We start from the raw sequence: 19,460 nt of genomic DNA, 5'->3' as shown, positions 1-19,460 counted from the left end.
TTTTTTTAAGGAAAACTTTTCATCTTTAAATTAGTGTACCTTCGAAATACACACTAACTTAAAGGTGTAACTATCTAATCATATTATTTGATAACTTTACTCGTTATACACACAAAATGAAGTTTATTTGCATTTAAATATTTTAAAAGTGACCAAAATTTGTCTATGATCTTTGAATAATTACAGAAAATATCTGAAAATAAAAAAATGTTTGCTTCCAGAATTATAGTCTTGTTTAACTTTGAACATAACCATTATATGATTGCTGGTGACTCAAGTCTAGCAGTAATAGCAGCAAAAACAGGCTTCAACTTCTCCTTGCTCTTAGTGATTGCCAAGAACAGCATTCTGTACACAAGAATCATTACAAACAAGATTCCAAGATCAAGCCACTTAGAGTGTCCCATTTCCACATGCCATGTCTCTCTTAGTATTTCCCTACCACTAATGTTCATGTTATGACCAATCACAAATGTTAAGCCTTCAAATTCATTCTTGAAATACCCTTGGAGTGCATACTTTTGAAATGACAGATAATACAAAGGGTATTTCCATAAGGGTTTTGGAATATCATTTGGTAACCTATAGAATCCACAAACTAGGATCATGATTCCTTGGACTCCACCAGCAATGAACATGCCTATAACATAGTTAGGGGACACACTTCCTACAACAAGCATGAGGCTCTCAACCCACATAACTATGGCAAATAGCACTGATACAAAGTATATCAAGTGTTCTGCTCCATTGTGGAATAGTCCTTTCTGGAGTCCACAAAGGTAATAGGATATTAGTCCCGGAACCATGGTTACTATTAGCATGTATGGAACAGCAGAAAATGTGTTCCCTGTGAGAAATGCTGTAACTCCATAGTGTCCATTCAATCTCTCTCTTTCAAATACCTGATACCATCAAAGAAAAATTGTACATTACATTTGGAGTCCTATTAGTGTCAACTATTTTAAGGCTCACACAACCTTCTTATGTACACAATTAGTGTTATATTGTATATGATGTAGTGAAATAAACTAGGAAATAAAGGACAAGGATACTAGAACAATTTACCTTGATTTCCTCTAGCATTGGAGCAAATCCACCAACAAGTGTCATGAAAGACAAAAGGGAAATGAAAAAAGTAAGCAGAGATCCTCTAGCCTGAAGCAAGTGCATGACAAGACTGTTACTAATCAACCTTGATTATTGAAAGCTATAATTAATGAATATCTTAATTTCCTATGTTTGTTAACCTGAATAGATCCAACACCAAAGCCAATATCATAGTAGATAGAGCCCAAGCTTAGAGCTATTGCAATAAACACAGCAAGGCGCAGCCAGTAATTGCTCAAGTCGCGGAAATAATTCAGTGCAGATCTTCTTATAAGAACAAGGCACTGAGTCAGGAAGTCAGCATGGACCCTCTTCTTCTCTACTGCACCAGAATCCTAGAGACATGAATGAAAAATTAAAAGTTATTGTTATATTAGTCTTTTGATTCTGTTTGGAAAATTCTTCTTCTTTAGGATTTGACTAAACATTACACTTTGGTTTATGTTTGCCACTTCTGTATTGACTTTGTTTTTAATCTGAGACAAGCTATAAGACTTCACAAGAATATTAATAGCTTCCTCTGCCGTTATTCCACTACCAAAGCCTTCTTCAGCATCCTGATGAAAACAATCATACAAATTCACAAAGTGTACAAGTTCATTTTCTTAAGCACAAGATTTAACATGTTGCACTGAACTCACAAATTCTGCATACCTGTTCAAAATCTTTGTTTATGATCCTCAAGTAATGATCAGAAGGGTTATGGAGTGTTGGACAAGGAAAACCATTTGAAGCAAAAAACTGTGCAGCAAAACAAGAAAGTATTAATTGTTAAGCATACAATCAATGTATGCTTGTTGCTTCATAGGAAGTTTTAGTTCCAAACCTGATTAGCATCAAAGGCAGGACCAAAATATACAGTTTTACCAGAAGACAGAAGACAAAGGTGATGGAAGAGTTCAAAAATTTCACTGCTAGGTTGATGAATAGATGCAACAATAGTCCTTTGAATGCCATCTTTCTGAACAAGGTTAGCAATTCTTCTCATGACATAATAAGAAGCTGCACTATCAAGTCCACTTGTTGGTTCATCAAGAAACAAGAGTCTTGGATGTGTTAAGATCTCAATGCAGATGCTTAGTCTCCTCTTCTGTCCCCCACTGAGTCCTTTAGAACCCCATCCTCCAACCCTTGTGTTAATGGCATTTTGCAGACCCATTTCCCTAAGAGTTACATCAGCTCTTTCCTTCTTCTCTGATATGGGCATGGAATCAGAGAACTGAAGCTGAGCTGAGTAGTATAAAGTCTCCTGAGCTGTTAAAGTTGAAAGCAAAGCATCATCCTGTGTTACATATCCCTGATATCACAACAAAACTCATCAATCATTTCTTAAATGTTCCTATCTTCTTTCTTAGGATTGAGAACTTTTGGGACATATTTCTTACTGATATTCCATAAGCCAGTTCTTGTTTGTGCCCATTTATTAGAATATTCCCTTTATGCTTTATGTTTGGGCTCAATCTTCCTGATAGAAAGTCAAATTTTCAACAATTAAAGTTTGTCTTTTTACTATTATTATTACAAGAAGTGCATGATCACCTGATAAGGCATCAAGAAGTGTGGATTTGCCACAACCAGAAGGTCCCATTATAGCCAAAAGCCTCCCTGGTTGTGCATAACCGGTAAGACCTTCCAGAATTGGTTTCGTTTTCTTTCCATCAGCAACAGTGACCCACAAGTTCTCCCATGTCACTGTTATACCTTCTCCCTCAGTAATGCCTATGTGGCTTTCTGTTGAGGGATCAAGAAGCTTGTTCATGTTCAAATTATTTCACTTTGTGTTTCAATAACATGCGTGTGTATATATTATTGACAAAGCACATGTATGATATTGATAAGAATTAACGTGCGTCGATTTAAACAAAGGATCACTTGTTTACAATGAAAATTGCCTTGTTTTCTTTGAAATTCGGCCTTATTTTTGTGTAGCTGCTAAATACAAGAGGAAAGAAAAATAGTAACATGATTGATGTAACATGTCACATATGCAAGTCATGTCGGAAGGGAGGATTCTACTATGTTCTTTAACTCCAAATTGTTGTACGGACTGAACACAAATCAGACCATCAAATTCGTCACTTAAAATGTATTTTAATATTTTAAAAATTTTAATGCACAAATTTAATCCTTAAATTTGTATACTTCACTTAAATTAAACTTTTAGATTTGATTTTTTTCCTCTCTTGTTATTAAATCTGATCCTCTAATTTTTATAAAAATTTAAAGAAGTCAAATCAAAACTATATATCATAACTACCGTAGCATAAATATATTATAATGATCCTATATATTATTATGATAAAGTTAATATTATTTGATTAATACTAGTTATAACTAGTTTTAGAAGTAAATTAAAGTTTGAATGACGAACTTGTACTCCTTAATTTTGGATGCAGAAAAAACAGCATGAGGGTGGGTACAACCGTACAAGTTAGGTCGAGGAAGAAAAGTTTTAAGAAAGAAGGATGGTAGAAAAAAGCAATTCATTCTTAATTATACAAAGAGTCCTGCTAGGGTATCTAGAATAACCATTCGAGTATTAGGGATAATAAACATCTTCTAAAAAATTTAAATTAATTTTTGAATTCACCAAAAATCGACCTTTTGGATCTAGAGTTCTAATACCATGTCATAATACCACTCATCCCAAAAACTTAAGTTGATGAAAAAAGGTAACACTAATAATTATATCTCTAATATTCCCTAAACCTCCATTGTGCACATTGTACAAATATTCTATTGGCTCCTCGTACTTTCTCTTATAGAAAAATATTTTTTATTAAAAAAATTAGAATTCTGGATTTTTCTTTAAGAATTGTTAATGCCTGATTGCAAGCTGGTTACGACTTATGAGTTATGAGACCATCTCCAGTAGGGAACTCATCCCAATTACTGTTTATGGCCCACCTGTCATAAAAAGTAACTTCACATCAGCTTTTGCGTCATAAACAGTAAATAGGAACTCAAAGCATCTCTCTTCTCCATTAGGAGGAACTAACTTTAGTCCCTGTTGTGATCCCACTTAATTAATTAATTAAAATACTTAAAATTAATATAATTAATTTTTTTAATAATATAATTTAAATATTTAAATTTAAAAATAATTCACTATTAAAAGAAATTAATATTAAATAAACTTATATATAACAATAATACACAATATATAATTCGGGATTACACAAATTTGTAAAATTACTTAATACAAAAAAAACATAATTAAATTCTATAGTTGACGATAAATATTGTGAAATTGCCATATGTGTTCAATCAAGTCCTCTTTCAATTATCTATACTGCTGCCTATTTCGAAGTATTATAATTATTTATATTAATTTAATTACTTATATTAATTATGATTTAAATAATTAATATAAATTATTAATCAAATAGAATTATAATTAATTATTATAATTATTAATAAATTAAATATAATTTAATTATTTGATATAATTTTTTAGATAACTAAATTAAATACTTAAATCACATTTAATTTATAAATAATTATAATATTTAATTATATACATAAGATTAAATAAGTTAGTATCTAATAAGATTAATACCAACCTTTTATTCTCAACATATTCTATAACATTATTAGTTGTTATATTATTACGATATTATTTAATTTTTTTTAAATTAAGTGCCACATGTTAAAATTTTATTGCTTACCATGAAAACAAAGCAAAGCCCTGTTCAGAGGGACTTACTTACTTTAAAATACGTGTCAGGACTCGTATTTATATTACTCCAATAGCAGGGCTTCAACTTTTGTCAGAACGTGTCCTTCATTGTATTGCCGTTGGAGATGCTCTGAGAGTAGAGTGTTAGAATAAATTAATTTCAATATCCCAGATCATCCATATTGAATCACCAAAAATATATATATCATAATGCGAAAGCGTACCTGAATTCATAAACATGATTCATACGATCGGAAGAGTTTGGATCTTGTGGTTCTTTCGATCTTCCTCAACCAAAACCTTCTATATTCCTAGGAGGCTGAACTGCAACTCTTTTGATGGGAAAAGAGTAACAAAGGCGGCTTTGGTATATTGGGGACCGAAACCCTGAAGGTCTTTATATTTGAGCATGGCACCCATTAAACCCTTAAGCCCAAATAAAATAGTATCTAAAACCCAAAGGATAATATATCTAAAATCCAAAAAGATAATTATCTAAGGAACAAAAGATAATATCCGGTTTTATTCTCATTTAATTCCAAATCAAAAGTAATAATGACTTATTCAATTAGCATTTAAAATAATAAATGAGATCATCATTATATAAGTCATTTAATTTGAAATAGCATAATTTGTGATTATAACTAATATATGTATTGCCCACAAATAAGTTAGGAAATTAAATAATTTCCTAACAGTCTCCCACTTGGACTATACATATATTCTTTCTTGACATAATCACATCTTATAAACTTTATGCGCGCATCTGAATGTTATTTCTCTCATTACTTTAACAATCTGGTCCGTCTCATATATTAGATATGGAACTACCGCAGCTTTTATCACATTAAATGCCGTGACTAAACCACGCCAATCACCATCCTAATATACTTAACGACATAGATCAAATTTGGATGAGTAATATGGAAATTACATGCCAAGTGATCTCATGCATGTCTATTTTCAGCTGGTCCAACTTTATTAGATCAAACACAATACAATATTGCTAAATGAACATTTCACATAACATGAAATAAACCATCAACTTAATTCTGCAGAAAAATTAACTCAATATCTGTCATAGGACATATAGCATAAAATAAACTCCCACTAAACCAAGGCATCACTAATATTGACACCCATCCGAGCAGTGTGCTCATGAAAGACTTTAGGGATCAATTCCTTAGTTAATGAGTCTGCTAGCATATACTCAGTTCCTATATGTCCTTTGGAAATCTGTTTTTCTTAACCTTTCTCCTTGACAACTAAGAACTTGATGCCTATATGCTTCGATTTTTCAAGCTCTTATTGTTGTTGGAGTATAATACTACTGACTTATTATCACAAAATATCTTTAATGACCTTTCAATGTCATTTACTATATGAAGCTCAATGACAAAGTTTCACAGCCATATGCCATGAAATCGGAATCAGAGTACCTAATGATCTCCAAAATTTTCTGATCTCCGATAAATAAGCATGTAATCATTTGTTCTCTTTAAATAACGCATTACGCATTAAACAGCTATCCAATGATCCATGTCCGGATTACTCAAGTATCTACCCAACACTCCCACTATAAATGATATATCGGGATGTGTGCAGACTTGTGCATACATTAAATTTCCTAGTGCTGATGCATAAGGTTTATCATGCATTGCTGTCCTCTCAAGATTATTTTTAGGGCATTGCTTGAGACTGAAATTGTCTTCTTTAGCTACGGGTGTGTCCATTGGTCTTCAACTTTTCATGCCATATCTACTTAAAATCTTTTCGATATAGTTATTTTGTGACAATCCAAGAATACCTTGAGAGCGATCTCTTAGTATCTCGATTCCTAATACAAAAGAGGCATCACCAAGATCTTTCATTTCGAATTTGTTCGATAGAAATTTCTTAGTTTCATGCAACAAACCTATATCGTTAATGGCAGTAGAATGTCATCAATAGATAAGACCAAACAGATGTATTTACTCCCACTGAACTTGCGGTATACACACTCATCTATGATATTTACCTCAAAACCATGAGGTAATGACTTGATGAACATGTGATACCATTGACGGGAAGCTTATTTGAGACCATAGATGGATTTTCTCCTTTCTCTATTGGATCTTCTTAATGACACTTCTTGAGGTTGTTGAGCTTGCTGTATGGATTGGGATTGAGGAGGATTCTCATTATTTTCCTTTACTATAGCAGTATCTTGAGAAACAACAATATTCTCATTGTTCTCTTGTACTGTAACTGGATCTGCAGTAGGATTCTCATTATGCTCTTGTACTATAACTGTATCTTGAACAATAATAGGCACAAAGACCTAATCATTATCAGTTACAGAATCCTCATCAAAAGCAACATTCCTAATATTCCCTTCCCCCCAAACTCAACATCCTCAAGAAATCTCACATTTCCCGTCTCAAAAATAGACCTTGATGCAGGATTGTAAAACTTGTACCCCGTGAATGCTCAGCGTAACCAACAAAGTAGCAACTAATTGTCCTTGAGTCCAATTTTATTTCATGCGGCCTATAAGGTCGCGCCTCAACTGGACATCCCCAAATATGCAAATGCTTTATACTAGGCCTTTTCCCAGTCCAAATTTCATATGGGGTTTTGTTAACTGCTTTGCTTGGCACCCTATTAAGGATGTACACTGCGGTCTTTAAGGCTTCTCCCCAGAGTGATTCAGGCAAGGAAGAATGACTAATCATACTTCTCACCATGTCCTTAAGAGTTCGGTTCCTTCACTCTGCAACACCATTCATGCTAGGTTTGCCTGGCATAGTGTATTGCGGAACAATACCACACTCCTCTAGGAAAAGAGCAAAAGGCCCAGGACGTTGCTCACCTGAACCGTCATATCTTCCGTAGTATTCACCACCACGATCAGATTTGACAGCTTTAATTTTCTTTCCAAGTTGAAGTTCAACTTCAGCTTTGAAAGACTTGAAAACATCCAAGACTTGGGACTTTTCATGAATTAAATATAGATACTCGTAACGAGAGTAATCATCTATGAACGTAATAAAGTACCGTTGTCCATTCCAAGAGACAGTAGGGAATGTGCCACATATATCGGTATGTATTAGTTCTAAGACATCTTTAGCTCTCTCGGCACCTAATTTCCTTTCGTTTGTCCTTTTTCCCTTTATGCACTCAATGCAGACTTCAAAGTCCGCCAAATTTAGGGGTCCAAGAATTTCATCCGACACGAGCCTCTGAATTCTCTGTTTAGAGATGTGGCCTAGGCGTTTGTGCCATAATGATGCCGAATTCTCATTCAATTTTGTTTTGTACCCGTTTGCAGTATTTCATTATTATAGGAATTTAAGTTAAGCCTATATAGATTATCCACCAAATGACCAGAGCAAATATTATTTGAATTATAGAAGAGACTAACTTTATTGTCTCCGAACGAATAAAAATAACCTGATTTGTCCAAACGAGAAACAGAAACCAAATTCCGTCTAAATGACGGTACATAAAATGTCTCTAATAAATCCAAGTAAAATCCACTCGTGGAACATAATCTAAAGGTTCCTATAGCTTCGACTGCAACTATATTGCCGTCTGCCACATAGATGTATCTTTCAGCATCACTTGGCGGTCGGTTCCACAGGCAACCCTGCATAGTAACACTTACATGAGTAGTAGCAGCAGAATCTACCTACCAAGTATCAACAGGTGCATAACTTAAACTAGCCTCAGAACAAATGAAAGTAAGAACTATACCCTTCTTTACACGCCAGGTGGCATATTTGGTACAATCCTTCTTCACGTGTCCCACCTTCTTACAGAAGAAACAAGTTGAAACTTGATCTTGTTTCTTAGCCTTTTTCTGCTGAGAAGGCACATCCGCAGTAGTATCACGCTTACTTTTATACTGAGAAGATGAAGCCATGTGAGCACTTTCAGTCTTATCTTGCTGTAGCCTCTCTTCTTCTTGCACACAGTGAGATATAAGCTCATTTAAGGACCAAGTGTCCTTCAAAGTGTTATAACTCACTTTGAATTGCCCAAAGTGTGCAGGAAGGGAAATCAAAATGAAATGCACGAGTAAATCTTCAGACAACTCTAATTTTAGTGCTTTTAATTTTGAAGCAAGATGAGACATTTCCATAATGTACTCCCTTATGTTCCCGTTACCTTTATACCTCATGGAGACAAGTTTGCTCAAAAGACTACTTGCCTCCGCCTTTTCATTCTTAGTAAAGAATTTTTCAACATCCTTTAGGAACTGTTTGGCATCTTTATCCTCAGTAATTGAGCCCCGAAACGCCTCAGGAATTGAGCGTTTCATGATCATAATGCTCATTCGATTGGATCTCTCCCACTTCTCTATTTTAACCTCATTGAGGTTTTCCGGAATGGAAGTGGGTTTCTCCTCTCGAAGAGCTATATCTAGGTCCATACAACCGAGGACAATCTCCACGGTATCCTTCCAAACTTTAAAGTTTGAACCATTCAGCATAGGAATACTGCTAATTTGTGCAGAAACATTGGTAGCTAAAGCCATAGTTTCTGGATTAGAACAAAAAGAACATGCAGTAGACATTAGTTAATTAATGGGAAAAAATCCATATTGAGATATCTAGCACAACATTAATTTTCAGTCTTTGGATAGAAAAATTAACTGTAAGTGATACTTTCATTGCAGTAATCAAATATTGTCAAAATTCCTGTCACACATTAAGCCTTTCTTTGGACCGACTTAATGCGCACATGGAAACTTAAATTTCGCAACCTATTTATTACCGCATATATTTTCTATTAATTGGCCAAACAATAACCTTCCTTTGGGCCGATTATTGACCGCATAATTAATAGAAAATAAACAGAAGTATGCAATGCTTATTATTTGGCCAAACAATAAACTTCCTTTGGGCCGATTTTTGTTTGCATAAATAATAAACATTACTTTATTCTTAATTAGCTACCCAAATATTTATTTACCATTAATATGTGTATGTAATTCGGTCAAATATAGGCCTTCCTTTGGGCCGACCAATATTCGCATGAATTACATATCACCATATTCTTATGTTTTGAATAAATCAATTTTTACAAAAGAGGTTACTTTGGCAGCATAATGTTCGATCAATTTATTCTAAAACCAAATCTTTATAAAATTGATGGGTACAATAATCCTTATATCCCAAGAGGATAATCCATTAATTTTATACCAAATTAATGGCACACACAATTAAATTTAAGACCATAGAAAATATTATATACTTAATCTATTAATTATGATTCTCCATGCAACAAAATTAAATTTTGAATACCAGTATTATTATTATTTATTTATTTCAAAATCACAACAGCGCATCAGTGATTTTAACAAAAATAATAATAATAATAATACATGAAGGAATTACTAATATTTTGCAATGGATTAAAAAAAAGGCTATGTATACAAAATCATAACGTCAAAATACAGTATGCACATTTACATAGTCAAAAAAGGATTTTGAACAATTTCCAATTTCATCACGTGATAATGATAATCCTTATTTTATCACGGAAAAAGAAAAAAAAAAAAACTTTTCCAGGTTCATATATATGTATACAAGGAATATGTGTGTAATAATAATATAATTCAAACAAGCTTTATGCAATTCGAGATTTGCAAGCCAAATGCATATAATCAATATATATACATATATCGATCTTAAAATAAACACAAAAATAAATATTCTCAATGATTCGAATAAGGATGGTTCCGATACCACTTGTGAGAATAAATTAATTTCAATATCCCAGATCATCCATATTGAATCACCAAAAATATATATATCATAATGCGAAAGCGTACCTGAATTCATAAATATGAATCATACGATCGGAAGAGTTTGGATCTTGTGGTTCTTTCGATCTTCCTCAACCAAAACCTTCTATATTCCTAGGAGGCTGAACTGCAACTCTTTTGATGGGAAAAGAGTAACAAAGGCGGCTTTGGTATATTGGGGACCGAAACCCTGAAGGTCTTTATATTTGAGCATGGCACCCATTAAACCCTTAAGCCCAAATAAAATAGTATCTAAAACCCAAAGGATAATATATCTAAAATCCAAAAAGATAATTATCTAAGGAACAAAAGATAATATCCGGTTTTATTCTCATTTAATTCCAAATCAAAAGTAATAATGACTTATTCAATTAGCATTTAAAATAATAAATGAGATCATCATTATATAAGTCATTTAATTTGAAATAGCATAATTTGTGATTATAACTAATATATGTATTGCCCACAAATAAGTTAGGAGAGTCCACACTAAGTAGGCTTACGAGGCATTTTTGGCCGGTGCTTCATTAGTACATAGATTCTAAAGAGATAGGATTTCCGATTTAGATTCTTTTTCTCAGTTGAAACCAGAAAGGGAAGAGCTTCATCTCATTTTTTCATGGTACTCGCTCATTTCTATCTCTGAAAGATGAAGAAAAGTTTGATATAAATGGCAGCCACTTGCTATAACCTCATCCATGGCTTTGGTCACAACAAACTCCACATACACATTACTTACTCTAAACGGTATGTTTCCCATTCTCAACTGCTTTCTCTCTACATGCATACATATTCAAAGTGATTCTTCTTTTTCAGCTGCAACGTGGATTACAAAAGGATACATACAAGGCACTTGTTGCTACTTAAACCAAGAAACCCACACCAACAACACGTCTCTCGTTCTGGGTTTGGAGAGGAACAATTTGAAGACTCTGTTTCAAGGAGAACCTTGATTTGGAGGGCAATCAAGTTGCCAATTTACTCTGTTGCTTTGGTTCCTCTAACTGTCAGTATTTCCATTTCAAAATTCATGTATCCTTAATTAGAAATTCAGAGTCTTTCTGATTTTGCTGCTGCCACGAATAGGTAGGCAGTGCAGCAGCTTATATGCAGACGGGTACGTTCTCTGCTAGGACCTATTTTGTGCTCTTGGCTTCTTCGGTTCTTGTTATTACCTGGCTTAATTTAAGGTGATTTTCTATGCTGTTTCAAAGATTGAGTGACTGAATATTATAAAAACAGATTTAGAATTGTTAATGACTTATGGCAGCAATGATGTTTATGATTTTGATACTGGTGCTGACAAGAACAAAAAGGAATCTGTTGTAAATCTAGTTGGCAGGTGAGTTTCTCTCTAACTTGTCTATTACTCTATTTTCATTTGCAAAGACTTGTCTAGTATGAGAAATAGTAACTAGCCCTGTTTATTCCTTTTGTTGAATTGGAAAGCCGGAATGGAACCTTTGTTGCTGCCTACTTGTGCTTTGCTCTTGGCTTCATTGGCCTCACTTGGGCTTCTGTTCAGGCACGAAATATGCCTTCAATCGTGCTTCTTGCTTGCGCAATTATATGTGGCTATGTATATCAGGTGTAAAAAGCTTTTGCTGGTACTAATTAGAATCATTTTCAAGTTTATTCAGAATCATAAGTTAAGTTACCAAGTCTTTTACTTTTCCAGTGTCCGCCATTTCGCTTAAGCTACCGAGGACTGGGAGAGCCCCTGTGCTTTGCAGCATTTGGTCCTTTTGCTACTACTGCTTTTTATTTATTACAAGGCAGTGCAAGGTTACTTCAATCACTTGTAATATTTGATTTTTTTCATGGTTGATTGCTAATACTATTTTTTTTTTTTTACCATAGTGCCATGAGCCGTTTGCCCTTAACTGGGACAGTTATCTCGGTGTCAATTCTAGTTGGCCTCACAACTTCCATGATCTTGTTTTGTAGTCATTTCCATCAGGTAGTTCCATTACCAAATTCTTAGTTTTTCTTATGAGAGTAACTTCAAGTTGATGACTTTTCTTACTTGTTTCTCAGATAGAAGGGGACATGGAAGTTGGAAAAATGTCACCATTGGTATATAAAATCAAACACATTTATCTTATCAGTGTCAATGATGCATCAGCCTATAATTTTGATTTCCCATTGTCTCTTTCAGGTTAGACTAGGCACTGCAAAAGGCGCAGAGGTAGTGAAAGTGGCAGTCATGGCACTCTATGCTCTTTTGATTGCTTTCGGTCTGTGCAAGGCGCTTCCCCTAGCCAGTATTGTATGCAACTCTAAACACTTCATTTCTGATATCTTCTCATCTCGTTATGAGCTTATGATTTGTTTCTCTTCTCTCTTGCTATGACCATTGTGGTTCTAGTTCCTTTGTGCCTTGACCTTACCAATTGGAAACTTGGTAGTGAGATTTGTGCAAGAAAATCATAAGGCAAGTCCAAGACTTTGTGTTACCCTTTTATGATTGCTGGAGTTTGGTATTAAGCCTTGGTTATGTTCTTTACTTACAGGACAAAAGCAAGATCTTCATGGCAAAGTACTTTTGTGTGAGGTTACATGCTTTGTTTGGAGCAGCTCTGGCTTGTGGGCTGGTAGCGGCTAGAGTGGTTTAACAACAGTTCTATGCATGCAAGAGACCATATCTCTGAAGATGGAAGCTGTCTCAGTATTTTATACTGATTCTTTGCATTCTTCTTTTCAAGTGTTTTTCATTTGCCTCCACTTCTTATGGCCAAATAAATAGTGGAGAAAATTTATATGTTGAGATACCAATCTAGTTAGGAGTCTCACTTAGGCTTTTTTGATAGTTTAACATTTTTTGGTGTTACATACAAGGACACATACCTTTCTTTGTTTTCAAATCTGATTGCTCCTTGTCCCTCATGATGTAATTGCATAGTTTGTAGTCCAAGTGAATCTATGCACGGTTGATTCTTCTATGTTACCTAAGAAACTCTAGAATGGAAATCCAATTTACCACATGTTCTCTACAATTAAAATATGTGTTATGAATTTTTCATTCCCCTCGGAATTTTTCATTATGTGGTCTCACCTTGGTTTTTCTAGGCGAACCAAGAATTTCTATATCTCATATCATACGTTTTTCTAGGCGAACCAAGAATTTCTATATCTCATATCATACAGTATTAAAATTAAAAGGTATTTTAGTAAGTTCCTATGAAATATTAAGGGTTAATTACGATTTTGGTTCTTAAGGTATAGGCCAAAAAATTTTTTCGTTCCTAATCTTTTTTTACACACAAAATCGTCTCTAAGGTTTAAAACCAAGTTTTAAAATCGTCTTTTTTACTTAAATGTTAAAATTTTGGACCAAATTATCCATAATAAAAAAAATTATAAAATGAAAAAAAAGGAAAAAAAAAAAAGAGAAAGAGAGTGTTTCTGCTCGTACAAAGGGGGAAGGGAAGAAGAAGAAGAAGAAGCTGTCTACGATCTACCTCTGCCTCCATTTTGGCCGCCACCTCGATATGATTTTGGTTCTTAAGGTAAGGATGATTTTAAAACCAAGTTAAACCTTAGAGACGATTTTATATGGAGACGGAAAAAATTTTCGACCTATACCTTAAGGCTTACTTAGTCCAAATATTAAATTAATGCAACTGCTAAAAATATTATGAATATGATAAGCTGATTCTGATATCAACTAAACATACACCTTAAAAATGAAAGTGACACTTGGTATAACTATGCTGAATGAGGTAGTTAATATTAAAAAAAAAGCTCATCTTGACCGGTTCTCATTGCACTTGAACAAGTTAAACGCTAACCTAAAGTTTTCTTTCACACTTTTTTCAGACATTGTTCTCTTCTGATGTGATGTTCTACACAAAGGGGAAGGAGAAAGAACAAAAGAAACGACATACATGCATGCATGCATGTATTGCCTGAAACATTGGTGTATCAAAAATGTGGGTGTTCTATTTAATATCATTGCCTATGACATTAGGCATGGCGATTTTAACATTGTTATATTTTTCTGGACCTGATGTGCCAAAATATGTGTTCTTCACCGTTGCATACACCTGGTTCTGCTCTCTCTCCATCATCATCCTCGTCCCCGCCGATATATGGACGGTATTATCAACTACTCATGTTAATGGTTTGTTTTATTTATTTAATTGAATGATTGTAACTATTTTCCTCTGATTGCTAGACATTAAGAGGTGATCATAATGTTGCAATTTCCGTTCTTTGGAGTTTGACATATTGGAGTACCTTCTTACTTACATGGTAAGATTTCCTTCTTATTTCTAACATCTTATATGTACACATAACATTTATCCAGAACTTTCCTAATTCATATGTAGTATGTTATCTAGATTATTTTTTTATTAGTTTAATGTTGATGGTAAATCTAGGTAACATAGTATAGAACATATACTGAAGCTAGGTAGGTTAATTAGAAATGCACACTCATAGTTTTGTATTAAATTATTTCTCTAAACAGGACTGTGATTCCCACTATTCAGGGTTTTGAAGATGCTGGAGATTTCACAGTTAAAACAAGATTGAAGACCAGCATACATGCAAACCTAGTCTTCTATCTCTCTCTTGGTTCTGTAGCACTCATTGGTCTCATATTGCTCATAACTTTCCACCATGATTGGTTTGCTTCTTTCTTTGTTAAAGATTTGTTGTTTCTCTCTTCATTGAATGTACTGATTGATTTCTGCACTTCCAAATGCTTAATAACTTGCAGGAGTGGTAACATAATGGGGTTTGCCATGGCTTGCTCAAATACATTTGGACTCGTTACCGGCGCGTTTCTACTTGGATTTGGTTTGTGTGAAATTCCCAGGGGAATTTGGTTGAATGCAGATTGGAACATTCAGCAGAAAGTCCTTTCCCACAAAGTTGCAAAAATGGCTGTCAAGTTAGATGATGCTCACCAAGATTTTTCAAATGCCATTGTTGTAAGTTAGTCACACCAACACTATTGCCATAACTTCTATTAGGCATCTCACTCACTTATTTATGTGGTGCTGCCATTGCCAGCTTGCACAGGCAACATCAAAGCAAATGCCGAAACGTGATCCTTTGAGACCATACATGAATATAATTGACAAAATGTTGGCACAGATGGTAACATCTATAAGCAAATACATCAAGCTGGTTTGTATCTAATTGTTGTATTACTCATTTTTCATGCAATTTTTTTTTCTTTTCTAGTTGAAGGAAGACCCTTCCTTCAAACCACAGGGTGGAAGACTAGGATGTAACATGGGTTATGACACAGACGAGAAAACCATGGCAGAATTAAGACGCCATCTAAGAAGAGCTCGAGAGCAGTATTACCGATATCAAAGGTGTTCTGGATTCTAATAACATGCACTGTCTTGAATCTAAACTTCATTTTCATACTGAAAGAGTTGTTTTAGATTTTGATATATAAAATTCTCTTCAAGTGCTAAATATCATTGTTATTCTTTTCTTTTTACTTAGTGAATATACGAAGTTTGTGTTAGAAGCCCTTGAACTGGAGGATACCATAAAGAACTACGAGAGCCGTGATTCCACAGGATGGTTTGCTCTTAAATCTACTTGTTCTTATCTTTCTTGGTACTTATACTAATTTTCTGGTTTAAAGATACTTGATACTATTCTTGCAGGAAATATATTTCATGCTTGAGGCCTGAACGCACTGGCAGAGTTGGTGCTTTTTTGGAAACAACTGGTACTTTTGTTTTTTGTTACAAATTCAATAGAGATTAGTTTTCTCACAATGATAACTACCTGAAATGATATTGATTTATAACAGAATTTCTATGGCGGTGTATATTAAGGAAGCAACTTCAAAGATTAGCCGCTGTTATATTGGGATGCATGTCATTTTCAATTCTTTTAGCAGAGGCTACCATACTAAATGGTGTTGATTTATCCCTTATCTCTATCCTAATACACGCTGCAGGAAAAGATGAGATTCTTGTGCAGGTAATAATAATTTATGCATCAAGTTACTACAACTAATCTCTTTGCTCATGTGCTTTGGATTCTTCTTTTGCAGTTAGCTGCATCCATACCCTTGATGTATATGTGTGTTTGTACATATTATTCCTTGTTTAAGATGGGAATGTTGATGTTTTACTCAATCACACCAAGACAAACAAGCTCGGTCAGCTTGCTTATGATATGCTCGTAAGTTTTCCACTTCTTTTGGTTTTTTTCAGTCATTTCTGTAAACTGTAATTCTTAATAATTGGTCTTTGCATCTCTCTTCCTTGTAGGATGGTTGCAAGATATGCAGCACCAATTTCTTACAACTTTCTTAACCTTATTGATATCGGCCGCAATAGAAAAACCATTTTTGAAAAGGTTCTTAGCTCTGTCTGGTGATTAGCATTTTTTTTAATCTCGCCTAAGCGTTGCAAAGTAGATTCCTTAGATTGGTTAATTTACTTAATTGTGTATGAACTCTTAACTTCTGTGCAGAGGATGGGAAACATTGATGATGCTGTTCCGTTTTTCGGGAAAGGATTTAACAAAATCTACCCCCTCATCATGGTTATATACACTTTTTTAATAGCCTGCAATTTTTTTAACTGGCTCATCAGTTATTTTGAGAATTTGATAATATTCAAGTTTATTAAAGATGATGCAGAAGATATGGATGGATTTGACCCATCTGGAATACTAATCTTGCATAAAGGTGATTCAAATCCTTCTTATTTTTGTGAATGCAAGTAATGCTTAAAATCAATAGATACTAAGCTTCCACCCTTAGCCTGTTCATACAAGTTTGGATAACCATAGACATTTGCTGTCATTTAAGACCTAAAATAACAACATGCTAGTTTATTTCACCACTTTTCTCTCTTCAGAGCGTTCTCATCTCCAACAAGGCCACAAAGTCGGCGAGCTTGTTTTCCCTTTAGCAAGGAGTTTCAGCACGAGTAACCCGGATCTAGAATCAGCAGGCAATACTGTGGTACATATCTAAACCCAATAGGTTAAAATCTATTTTCAATTTGTACAATGTCAAATGCAAAACTCCCTCAGAGGTATGTGAAGATTCATGATTTTCACCACTGAAGTGGCCTAAAAGGCTAAAAGTATCTATTTCCTTCTTCAGGCTCTGGATGAGACTCCAAGTGGAGTTGACACTGCCAAAACAGCAGAAGACAAAAATAATGAAGGCGCCGAAGGTGACAGGAGCAGGAGATTCCGCGGCAGAAAGTATGGAGCGCTAAGAACACATTCTATCGAACAGTTGCCGGGCGGTAAAGATTTGAGAGAGGATAATAATGATTCTGATAAAACTAGTTCAGGGCAATCATCTTCATTATCCTCAAAATGGGATTCAATGATGTCCCAGTTTAGAAGTTTAAGATCAAACATGGATTCCAATAGGTTCAATCCTCTTGCTGTTCAAGGAACCACTCTAAGCTCACACTCTTCATTTGAATCCTTTGATGAAATATTGAAACATCCACACTCAGAATCATAGTTTCTAGTGACTAAAGTTGATCATGAAGTATTCAGAAGTGACTAAACAAAAATGTTAAGTTCATTTTGGTTGTTCTACAAAATTAACTGCATAGAAATGTTAAATTGTAGTTTCATAAAGTAAATCTATTTAAGCTAGCAAATTGCGGAAAAGAAATACTAGTAGGATATTATTCAGCTTCTTGTAAAACTAGTTTATTTTTAATTTGTTGTCCATACTTTGTTTTTAAATTCAACTTTTTTTTAATAATATATAACACGAAAATTGAATTTTTAAGTAAGAGAAGGCTAATATATCGCAATCAATCAGAGCCTTAGGAGTCACCAAAAAAAAAAAAAAATCAGAGCCTTAGGAACATATTTCAAAATAAGACTAATTTCTATCCATTAACAATATAAATAACTTTACACAATTGCCTGTAAGAAACACGAGAATATGTAAAATCATTTCAAATATTTTTTTACAAAAATATTGTGTACATATAAAATTTAGTTACTAAATTAGTTATTATACATTAGTGTATAAATATATATTATTTAATTTATTTTTAATATATATTTTATACTTTAATATATATTTTATGCGAATAAATAATTTAATAATTAGTTTTTGTGTACACTTATTACATAAATTCACGCCAAAGAACTTATTACCCTAATATACTATTTATCACATTATATATTACATAAATTAGTGTAAGATCTTGTTTTTTATTTCAGTGTTGTCTTTTTAGGAGTGTTTTTCAATAATGTAAAAATTTGATATATATATTTTTTTTTTCCATATGGAGAACTTAAATTAGAGGGTCAGGTTTGTTTTTTTTTATTTTAATTTTTTAAATATATAAATCTAACCCTCAAATTCGACTGTACTTAACGATTTTTCTATAGTAATATAGGATACAATTTATTTTTACCTTTTATACATAAATACCAATGTATATAATTTATTCATGATCCCTATAAAAAGAGAGGTAAGTCAAAAAGACAAAAGAAAAGATACACAATAGCTTTTATCAATGTTGTTTCATCCTTCAATTCCTAAATCAGAAATGAATATAAAAAATATATTTTAATAATCGAAAAGACTCAACATGTGAAATAAAAGAGATAGATTACAATAATCAATAATAATATTTTATAGTTTATAAAAAATATGCAAAGAGTAGAAATAATACATCATAAGAAAAAAAAAATTATTAAAGAGAAGAATAATTGATAAAAAAATAAGATTCTCTTCTAGTATATATACTTTTTACCTTAAATAAGTTATAAAATATAGAAATAGGTAAAATAAAAAAGGTAAGAATGAAATTGTGTTTTTTATATATAAATTAAAGAAATATTTACAATCATATAATGGTGAGCATATAATTATTAGACAATAAATTGTAAATAAATATTAATAGAAATATT

General features: G+C 33.4%; 3 protein-coding genes across 3 annotated transcripts; 2 read left to right on the top strand and 1 right to left on the bottom strand.

Annotated features, from left to right (window-relative positions):
• Window positions 1–254: 254 nt before the first annotated feature.
• Window positions 255–2,866, bottom strand: LOC112735611 (ABC transporter G family member 1-like). Its single transcript, XM_025785138.2, has 8 exons — window positions 2,647–2,866; window positions 2,493–2,572; window positions 1,934–2,404; window positions 1,762–1,848; window positions 1,539–1,664; window positions 1,248–1,442; window positions 1,066–1,155; window positions 255–902 (listed from the first exon to the last, which is right to left on the bottom strand). Exons 1-8 carry the CDS (start codon window positions 2,864–2,866, stop codon window positions 255–257), a joined length of 1,917 nt encoding a protein of 638 aa, XP_025640923.1.
• Window positions 2,867–11,014: 8,148 nt separating this feature from the next.
• Window positions 11,015–13,573, top strand: LOC112734405 (2-carboxy-1,4-naphthoquinone phytyltransferase, chloroplastic). The gene is made up of 11 exons (XM_025783703.3): window positions 11,015–11,324; window positions 11,394–11,583; window positions 11,664–11,767; window positions 11,848–11,919; window positions 12,027–12,165; window positions 12,256–12,362; window positions 12,438–12,537; window positions 12,615–12,653; window positions 12,736–12,846; window positions 12,946–13,011; window positions 13,091–13,573. Exons 1-11 carry the CDS (start codon window positions 11,248–11,250, stop codon window positions 13,190–13,192), a joined length of 1,107 nt encoding a protein of 368 aa, XP_025639488.1. The 5' UTR covers window positions 11,015–11,247; the 3' UTR covers window positions 13,193–13,573.
• Window positions 13,574–14,025: 452 nt separating this feature from the next.
• LOC112734403 (uncharacterized) lies at window positions 14,026–18,275 on the top strand. The gene is made up of 14 exons (XM_029291815.2): window positions 14,026–14,675; window positions 14,755–14,831; window positions 15,049–15,207; window positions 15,301–15,514; window positions 15,597–15,683; window positions 15,771–15,907; window positions 16,044–16,124; window positions 16,211–16,275; window positions 16,360–16,532; window positions 16,606–16,736; window positions 16,826–16,913; window positions 17,031–17,247; window positions 17,420–17,526; window positions 17,671–18,275. The coding sequence occupies exons 1-14, from the start codon at window positions 14,508–14,510 to the stop codon at window positions 18,043–18,045; spliced, it is 2,079 nt and encodes a 692-aa protein (XP_029147648.1). The 5' UTR covers window positions 14,026–14,507; the 3' UTR covers window positions 18,046–18,275.
• The last annotated feature ends 1,185 nt before the right edge of the window (window positions 18,276–19,460 follow it).

The sequence above is a fragment of the Arachis hypogaea genome, chromosome 3 (assembly GCF_003086295.3).
Source record: "Arachis hypogaea cultivar Tifrunner chromosome 3, arahy.Tifrunner.gnm2.J5K5, whole genome shotgun sequence".
Lineage (NCBI taxonomy): Eukaryota > Viridiplantae > Streptophyta > Magnoliopsida > Fabales > Fabaceae > Arachis > Arachis hypogaea.
Note: the sequence above shows the minus strand (reverse complement) of the source record. Positions and strands in the feature narration are given on the sequence as shown.

Excerpts from the sequence above, each read along its gene's own strand:
- LOC112735611 (XM_025785138.2), bottom strand. The coding sequence starts at position 2,866 with ATGAACAAGCTTCTTGATCCCTCAACAGAAAGCCACATAGGCATTACT. Across the intron at positions 2,573-2,646 it reads ACTTCTTGATGCCTTATCAG|GAAGATTGAGCCCAAACATA; the intron begins GTGATCATGCAC and ends ACTTTCTATCAG. Across the intron at positions 903-1,065 it reads CAATGCTAGAGGAAATCAAG|GTATTTGAAAGAGAGAGATT; the intron begins GTAAATTGTTCT and ends TGATGGTATCAG.
- LOC112734405 (XM_025783703.3), top strand. The coding sequence starts at position 11,248 with ATGGCAGCCACTTGCTATAACCTCATCCATGGCTTTGGTCACAACAAA. Across the intron at positions 12,654-12,735 it reads TTGGAAAAATGTCACCATTG|GTTAGACTAGGCACTGCAAA; the intron begins GTATATAAAATC and ends TGTCTCTTTCAG. Across the intron at positions 13,012-13,090 it reads TTGTGCAAGAAAATCATAAG|GACAAAAGCAAGATCTTCAT; the intron begins GCAAGTCCAAGA and ends CTTTACTTACAG.
- LOC112734403 (XM_029291815.2), top strand. The coding sequence starts at position 14,508 with ATGTGGGTGTTCTATTTAATATCATTGCCTATGACATTAGGCATGGCG. Across the intron at positions 14,832-15,048 it reads AGTACCTTCTTACTTACATG|GACTGTGATTCCCACTATTC; the intron begins GTAAGATTTCCT and ends TTCTCTAAACAG. Across the intron at positions 16,533-16,605 it reads AAGATGAGATTCTTGTGCAG|TTAGCTGCATCCATACCCTT; the intron begins GTAATAATAATT and ends CTTCTTTTGCAG.